The sequence below is a fragment of the Balaenoptera acutorostrata genome, chromosome 7 (assembly GCF_949987535.1).
Source record: "Balaenoptera acutorostrata chromosome 7, mBalAcu1.1, whole genome shotgun sequence".
Lineage (NCBI taxonomy): Eukaryota > Metazoa > Chordata > Mammalia > Artiodactyla > Balaenopteridae > Balaenoptera > Balaenoptera acutorostrata.
The window spans coordinates 60,341,951-60,350,791 of record NC_080070.1 but is presented as its reverse complement, the minus strand read 5'-3'; the positions used below and the strand labels follow the sequence as shown (position 1 = coordinate 60,350,791).

At 44.6% G+C, this 8,841-nt stretch overlaps 1 protein-coding gene across 1 annotated transcript in view; it reads left to right on the top strand.

The window, feature by feature from the left end:
• Nucleotides 1-374: 374 nt before the first annotated feature.
• Nucleotides 375-8,841, top strand: part of LOC103004502 (serum paraoxonase/arylesterase 1) — a 41,976-nt gene continuing 33,509 nt past the window's right edge. The window contains 1 exon segment of the mRNA XM_007198407.3: nt 375-514. Coding sequence (XP_007198469.2) covers nt 443-514 — 72 coding nt within the window. The 5' untranslated portion in view covers nt 375-442.

Sequence of the window (8,841 nt, the reverse complement as noted above, 5' to 3'; positions counted from 1 at the left end):
AGGTGAGAATAAAATTATATCTTAGGGGTTCCAATCACAGCCCTCCCTTCCTTCTGTACCTTTCCTGGCCGAGTCACGGTGGGTGATCAAATTACTGAACCTGAGCCACAAGGATGAGGACCTTATTAACACAAAGTGAGCGCTCCTCAAAGCCTGGCTCTCCCTTCCCACAGCTCTCCATTTCCCCCAGCCTGCTAGTTCTCCCCTTTTTGCCCGGTCTAGGCAGCTAGTTCCGGGTCTCCTCCCTTTAAGGCGCCGGGAGCGTGCAGCTCCGGGCCGCAGGCGCCGGGCCCAGCTCAGGCCGTCGGCGTACGGGGCGGGCCGCGTGAGCTGCGCCGCGGGGAGGGGTGGGGCCAATCCCTGGGCGGCCCGAGGCTGCGGGCTGACGGGGGTCTCCCGCCCGTCTCGCGTCCGTGCGTCCTTCCATCGTCCGTCCCAGGCCATGGCAAAGCTGACGGTGCTCACCCTCGGGACTGGGGCTGGCACTCTTCAGGGATCACCGTTCTTCTTATCTGTAAGTTGAGCTGTGCCGAGGGCTGCGGCCCACTCGCCTTCTTGTCCGTCCCACCCCCTAGCCAGGCCCTGGAGGCTCCCGCCACTCCCAAGCAGGTTCCGGGCTCTTAGAAAATCTGCAGGCGAGCGCTGGACGTACATCCCACAGCGACTGCATCAATATCCAACTTTCCCCGGCCACCTGAAAACGTACCCTTGCTCATGGCCTGGGAGAGAGGTTAAGAAGACAGTTGTCTTCGGTGTGAGTGGCCCAGCTGTTGGCACGCACCAATTAATTTTTCATGAAAGCGGTGTATCTTGGCTACAGATTCACTTCTCAACTTTGCTTCAAAATAGATAACCAGATTGGAGGGAGGCCCTGATATTGTGTAAATTTAGGGAAGGAGCTCCCGCCTTGGCTGCCCGGCCGTGGCACAAACCTTCCCAGCTTGGAAGAGACAGAAAACTCGCGTGTGGAGCGGAGCAGGTGGGAAGGAATGGGCGCCGTGATGGCCCACCCGCTCCGGTGGGGGATGCGTGGGGTGTCAGGGGAGAGACCCTGGCACTGGCATTTGATGTCCTGGGCTCTTGCTGTGTCCCTTCCATTGTGGGATCTTGGGCAAATCACTTTACATTGCTAACATTAGCTGCTTCAGTAAGCCTCATATAGGAAGCACTTAACAATGTGCCTGGGATATAATTAAGTATTCAATAAATGTTAGTGCCCTGCTTCCCTTAAAGTATTTTATAAAGCTTTAAGTACTATACAAGGGGAAAAAGGTTTCTAAGAATGTATCAGTTGTTTTGTTAGTAACTTTTTTTTTTTTTAATTTATTTATTTATGGTTGCGTTGGGTCTTCGTTGCTGTGTGCGGGCTTCTCATTGCGGTGGCTTCTGTTGTTGCGGAGCACGGGCTCTAGGCGCTCGGGCTTCAGTAGCTGTGGCTCGAAGGCTCTAGGGCACAGGCTCAGTAGTTGTGGCGTACGGGCTTAGTTGCTCCGCGGCATGTGGGATCTTCCTGGACCAGGGCTTGAACCCGTGTCTCCTGTATTGGCAGGTGGATTCTTAACCACTGTGCCACCAGGGAAGCCCAGTAACTTTTTTAATATGGGTTCAAAGTCTAAAGATCATCCTAATCCCTAAGGCTTAATCAATAAAACCTCATTATTTACTTTGAAGTACAACATCACTAAAAATCAAATTGAACATTTTGGATTTTTAGAAAAAAATCGTATGACCCTATGGACTGATTAGAAACATACATTCAGAATAGGTTTTTGTAACTATTGGGGTTTTCTTTTCTTCTAATTGTTGGTTATTTTTGGAATCACAAACTGTTAGAAAAAAGTAAGAAACAGTGATTTGGGGTTTTTAATCATGTGGATTTTCATTAATCATGGTACTATTTGTTGCCAAAGGAGAATATATATATTATGTATTACATTTATATGTATATAAATATATTTTATATATATATATATATATTTGTGCGGTATTACCCATTATGAAAATAAATGAGATGTAAATATCTGACACCCCTTCTAGGCTTTCTCCTTTTGATTCTCCATTTACATCTATCCCTGGGTTTGTTCTGCCCACACTCTTCAAATTGCCCCACACAATTTGAAGATAGACCCTCACTCCTTCCTGGCAGATCTGTAATCTTCTAAAGGATTACAGATCTGCCAGGAAGGAGTGAGGGTCTATCTTTCTGGTTTCCCTTCCTTAATTTACTCTAAGGGTGGAGACTGTAGGCATTTTGTATATGCCTTTGTGTAAAAGTATAGCTTTACCACTACCATCCTAAAAAGTTTCTCTATCAACATGAAGTCTTCGCTTATTTGATCCAACATTAATATTTCACCAAGTTTGTTCCTTGGAACACAAGTCACAAGATACGCTCCATAAAAAATACGTTCCTTGGATAAATAATTTTGCGAAATGTTGTCTACCGTAGCCTTTTCCTAGAGATTGACAATGTATTCTGGCATGTTGAAAGCTTTGAAAAGTCCTTCAGTAACAAAACAAACAAACAGAAAATGATTTTGCTTTGTCATTTCACAGACTTATTTGCCCACATCCTTCACTCCCTTTTTTGGTACCATCTATAAACATCCTGTATAACTCTCTGGGATACAGTTTGAGACAGACTATTCTACACCACTGATTTGCACCAAGACTTAAATTTCAACTGAAAAAGTTGAGGCCTGGCTTTGGGCAGCAGACAGACCTTGGCCTTGGTTTCTGGGCCCCAAGCCTGATTCTGATTTGTCTGAAGGGACCAAGGCACACTGTGGTCATAGCTGAACATAATATCAGTCTCTGTGAGTCTCGTTGTTGGCCTTGCCTGTGGTTTCTTTTTGTGGATGGGGTGCCTGCTGGAGCTGCTTTGCCGTGGGGTTGCTGCAGTGGGATGACCTGGTCTAGTTTGAAGTAAGAACTTAACTGTTTTACTTTCAGCACCTGGACACAGCAAGTGGGGAGGGAGCCTCAGTCCTTGAACTTCTGGCTGTAATCAGGTGACTGAGAAGGGAAAAGGAAAGTGGAAGTGGGGTGGACCTCTGGTTTTTGAATAAAAAAGAAGGCTAGAAGAGCCGCGGCAGAAGTAGGAGCAGGAGTAGGAGCGATGTGCAGCTGGGAGGATGGGTGGTTATGAAGATGGAGGATGGTTGCAGAGCCTTCGAGCAGCCCAGATAGGGGAGGAAGGGAAATTGCACTCACTGTTCGAAAAGCTCTAAAGCCTCACTACTGAAAAGCACTGTGGACCAGATGCATGAGCATCAGCTGGAGTTCCCAGGACTTGCAGAATCTCGGGCCCCACCCCACACTACTGAATCAGAATCAGCATTATTTCACAAGCTCCTCAGGGGATGTGTATGCATGTCTCTAAAGTGAGACAGGAGGGAAGGGGGCGGGCATAACCCTTGAAAGAATGACATAGCTGTTGAGGACACAACAAAAACTGCTTAGAACAGATTAGGCCTGAGATGGCAGAAGATTCGACTTGCAGTGGAACTTGAGCTTCGTTATGCGCTCATTGTAATACATTACCATATGCCAAACGACACACCCACAGGCGCCATGACAGTTCCCAGCCGGCCACAGAAGGCCAAAAAGTGGGCGGTGACCCAATTCCTGGAAATCCTCTCCCGTTTCTCGAAATAGCTGGAATAATCCTCCCACTTGTTAGCCTATGAAATTACCCAGCCCATAAAAACTAACCACTCCTGCACCCCGGGCCTCTTGCCTTCTGAGCCGGCTGGCGTTCTGTCTGTGGAGTGTATTTCTCCCAGAGCTGCTCTCCTTCTGAGACGCCCGAGTTCTGTCTCTGGAATGTGTATCTCTGCTTTCCCTTCACTCTGGCTCGCTCTTGAATGCTTTCCTTCCCAGAGCCAAGGACCCTCACTTGGCGGCCCGAGACCTGGGTCATGAGCCTTCTCTCATGCCCCATTTTCCTGCAACCTCTTTACAAAGTCTATTAATAAATCTACTTCTTACCTGTCACTTTGCCTCTCGCTGAAGTCCTTCTGCGCCGAGACATAAGGAACCTGAGCTTCGTGAAGTCCTGAGACTAGGTGTGCGGTTGCAATCAGAAGACTGTGGGTTCGAGTCCCCTCTTAAGCCAGAGATTGTGGATTCCAGCCCCACACGAGGCTTGTCTGTGTTCGAGTCCCACACGAGGTGTGACTGGATTCGAGTCCTATCTGAGGTGCGTGGTTTCAAAAGGACCTTCAAATCCTGCGTCACGCGTCTGAGAACCGAGGTGAATCCGCAGAGGCGATACATCTTTTTTTCCTCAGAGACGCGGTGTATGCGAGTGGGGCTGGTTCACAAGAAGTTATATAGTCCTGGGGCTGGAAGGAACTTGTGGAAGAATACTAGATGTGTCTTGAGGGGTTCCCGGATGCTTCTGAGGTGACAGGAGCACAGAGCAAAGAAAGAAGGGAGCTCGCCTGGATCAGTAGTCTTCCCTGCCCTTCTTTGTCGTTGGCTGCCGTGGCCTTGCGTGGTGTGCACTGCGCAAGTCCAGGAAATGCCGAGGACTGCGATATAAACAGCGCCCCCTGCAGTGTGGAATGTTGCAGCCCTGCGTCTCTGGGACAACTTCCTCATTCCTAAATTGCCCACTGTAATGCATGAGACACTTCATTTAGAAGGAAACAGCAAAGCTAGCATTAATATTTCTGCCACCCCCATGCCCACCCCAGGCAGCACGCTCTAGTGGGAAGAGGGCAGTGGGGGAATTCCAGCAGACCTGGGTTGCATCTCAGTTCTGCAACTTTCAAGTCACTTTGTCACTGACCCAGATTCTTGGACTTTTTAATCAACAGAAATTGATGACAGGTCAGAAGAGAAATTTAGGCAAGGCTTTTTGGGGACCTGTGCTGCAGCACAGGGAGTGAAAACAAATAACGGGTTTCCTTGCTCACTCCCTGAGGGAGGGCGATCTGGTCCTTTAAATGGGGTGTGGGTAGGGGCAGGTCCAGCAGCTGGGCCAGAGAGGTGGCTTAGGTGGCCTGCCCACCCCCTTGGTGGAGCTGTGTGCAGGGATCATGTGCACTACCCTGCTTTTGTTCCAGACACCTCATGAATGGCAGTTGGGTCTTTGGTCTTTTTGTATCATATTGTCCATAATTTGTCCCAACTGCACATGCACGCAGTTATTTTTAGTCCCTTATAGTTTGTATTCTGTTACTTGAGGAGATGTTTGTCCAAGTGCAAGCATTGTAGCAAAGGGTCCCGGGTCCCAGGTCCCAGCCTGTCTCAACTTTACCATTCTGAGCCTGTTTCTCCACCTAAATATTATCGGCTCATAATACATATCACAGTAGGATATATATATAATCTGGCACATGAAAGATACTCTGTAAATGTTAGCTTTTATTATTGCCATATGCTATGTCAAAAATCTACCTATGAAGGTTGCAGGATACAAAATTAATGCACAGAAATCTCTGGCATTCCTATACACCACCAACAAAAAAATCAGAAAGAGAAATTAAGGAAACACTCCCATTTACCATTGCAACAAAAAGAATAAAATACCTAGGAATAAACCTGCCTAAGGAGGCGAAAGACTTGTACTCAGAAAACTATAAAACACTGATGAAAGAAATCAAGGATGACATAAACAGATGGAGAAATAGACCATGTTCTTGGATTAGAAGAATCAATATTGTGAAAATGACTATACTACCCAAAGCAATCTACAGATTCAGTGTAATCCCTATCAAACTACCAATGGCATTCTTCACAGAATTAGAACAAAAAATTTTACAATTCGTATGGAAACACAAAAGACCCCGAAGAGCCAAAGCAATCTTGAGAAAGAAAAATGGAGTTAGAGGAATCAGGCTCCCTGACTTCAAACTATACCACCAAGCTAAGTAATAAGACAGTATGGTACTGGCACAAAAACAGAAAAATAGATCAATGGTACAGGATAGAATGCCCAGAGATAAACCCACGCACATATGGGTACCTAATTTATGACGGAGGAGGCAAGAACATGCAATGGAGAAAAGACAGCCTCTTCAATAAGTGGTGCTGGGAAAACCGGGCAGCTACTTGTAAAAGAATGAAATTAGAACACTACCTAACACCATACACAAAAATAAACTTCAAATGGATTAAAGACTTAAATGTAAGGCCAGACACTATAAAACTCTTAGAGGAAAACATAGGAAAAACACTTTTTGACATAAACCACAGCAAGATCTTTTTTTGACCCACCTCCTAGAGTAACGGAAATAAAAACAAAAATAAACAAATGGGACTTAATTAAGCTTAAAAGCTTTTGCACAGCAAAGGAGACCATAAACCAGACGAAAAGACAACCCTCAGAATGGGAGAAAATATTTGCAAATGAATTAGGATTAATCTCCAAAATATACAAACAGCTCATGGAGCTCAATATCAAAAAAACAAACAATCCAGTTAAAAAATGGGTGGAAGACCTAAAGAGACATTTCGCCAAGGAAGACATACAGATGGCCAAGAGGCACATGAAAAGATGCTCAACATCACTAATTATTAGAGAAATGCAAATCAAAACTACAATGAGGGATACCTCATGCCGGTTAGAATAGCCATTATCAAAAAATCTAGAAACAATAAATGCTGGAAAGGGTGTGGAGAAAAGGGAACCCTCTTGCACTGTTGGTGGGAAAGTAAATTGATACAACCACTGTGGAAAACAGTATGGAGTTTCCTTAAAAAACTAAAAATGGAACTACCATATGACCCAGCAATCCCACTACTGGGCATATACCCTGAGAAAACCATAATTCAAAAAGAGTCATGTACCACAATGTTCATTGCAGCTCTATTTACAATAGCCAGGACATGGAACCAATCTAAATGTCCATCGACAGATGAATGGATAAAGAAGATGTGGTACATATATACAATGGAATATTACTCTGCCATAAAAAGAAATGAAATTGAGTTATTTGTAGTGAGGTGGATGGACTTAGAGTCTGTCATACAGAGTGAAGTAAGTCAGAAAGAGAAAAACAAATACCGTATGCTAATGAATATATATGGAATCTAAAAAAAAAAAAAAGGTACTGATGAACCTAGTTGCAGGGCAAGAATAAAGAGGTAGACGTAGAGAATGGACTTGAGGACATAGGGTGGGAGGGGGAAGCTGGGGCAAAGTGAGAGTAGCATCGACATATATACACTACCAAATGTAAAATAGTTGGCTGGTGGGAAGCAGCGGCATAGCACAGGGAGATCAGCTCCGTGCTTTGCGATGACCTAGAGGGCTGGGATAGGGAGGATGGGAGGGAGGCTCAAGAGGGAGGGGATATGGGGATATGTGTATGCATATGGCTGATTCGCTTTGTTGTGCAACAGAAACTAACACAGTATCATGAAGCAATTACACTCCAATAAAGATCTATTAAAAAAAATCTACCTATGAATGATCCACTTAATGAGTGGTACTTGAATATATATTGTGATAATACCTCTCTGAGACCATAGGCTAAGGATGAATAACTCACTGGCCCTCCTCTGTCAATGCAACCAACATCATCTTCTCCATCTGATGCACTAGCCTACTAATTCCACAAAACAATTCAGCAGACATCTACCAAGTACCTTCTTTTTTCCTCGAGTGCTGTATTCATGTGGGAAGTCACAGGGATGAATAGGATGCAGTATTCACTCACAGATTTCAGAGTTTACTGTGAGCAATGAGACCACAAACTGATTACTGTAAAACAATATGGTAAGAGACTCTGTAGATGTATACGTGAAGGTTCATGAGGATAAATGAAGGAGTTACTAATCCTGTCACAGAGGGTCAGTAGGAGCTGCAGACCGTCATGAGTAGGAATCTTCCAGGTGGGTTAACAGTAAGGAATAGGTGGAGGGAAAACTTGCATGAGAAAGTGATGTAGAGTAAAGGGTCCTTGGTTTCATGGCACCTGATTTCAAATCCCAATTCCATCCTTTTAAGGATAGTAGGACCCAATAAGGAATATTGAATAATGAGGCGTGTGCAGTGGCAGAAGGTAGACCGGGCGAGGATGCATATGGCCCCAAGGAAAGTTCCAGAATGGATTTCTTAATGCATAGCTAAAGATCCTTGCTTTCTTTTGTAAGGAGCTGGCATGTATTTGCAAAGAATAATTCATAGCAGGGAGTATGTGATTTCTGGCCAGAGTTCAGCAGCTTATAAATCAGCAACACATCTCAAACATTGAACTTTATCCTTTAGACCTGGAACATTTGGACTTAATCAAGCCCTTGACAAGATATTTCCTGATAATTGAAAATAAAATAGAAAAATATGAGCTGGATTATAGTAACGCAAGCTGAATTGTCTTCTGGCACTTCTTTCAGCTTTTTGGAAGTGGTGATACCGGTAAATTTTGCTGGGCAGAGGACTGAATGTGATCTTTGCATTCATACTTCAGTTCTAATCCCAGCTCAGCCACTTCATAATTTTGTAGCTTTGAAAAACCACTTAATCTCAGTCATCTGTAAAATAGGGAAAACAATACCTCAGGGAGAGATTAGAGGATTAAAGCAGAGTAATTACAGTACCTGAATTGTACTAGTAATGATTAGTCTGTTGAGATTTGACTTCTTTTGGCCATAGATTTGAACCCAGAGCAACTGAGTGCTCACTTAATGCCTCCTTACCTACTGTGGGCTCCCTTTAACTGTGATTATTCTGCCTTTTCCAGGTTAGAGATCAACTTCCATGAGAGAGAAGCCTAAGTTAGAATACGGGCCGATCAGTTCTGCTTTTCTCTGCCCTCTGTGAACACATCACATTTAATGAACCTTGCAAGCCAGGCTGTATACCTCTTCTTCCTGTGTGATTTTGACTCT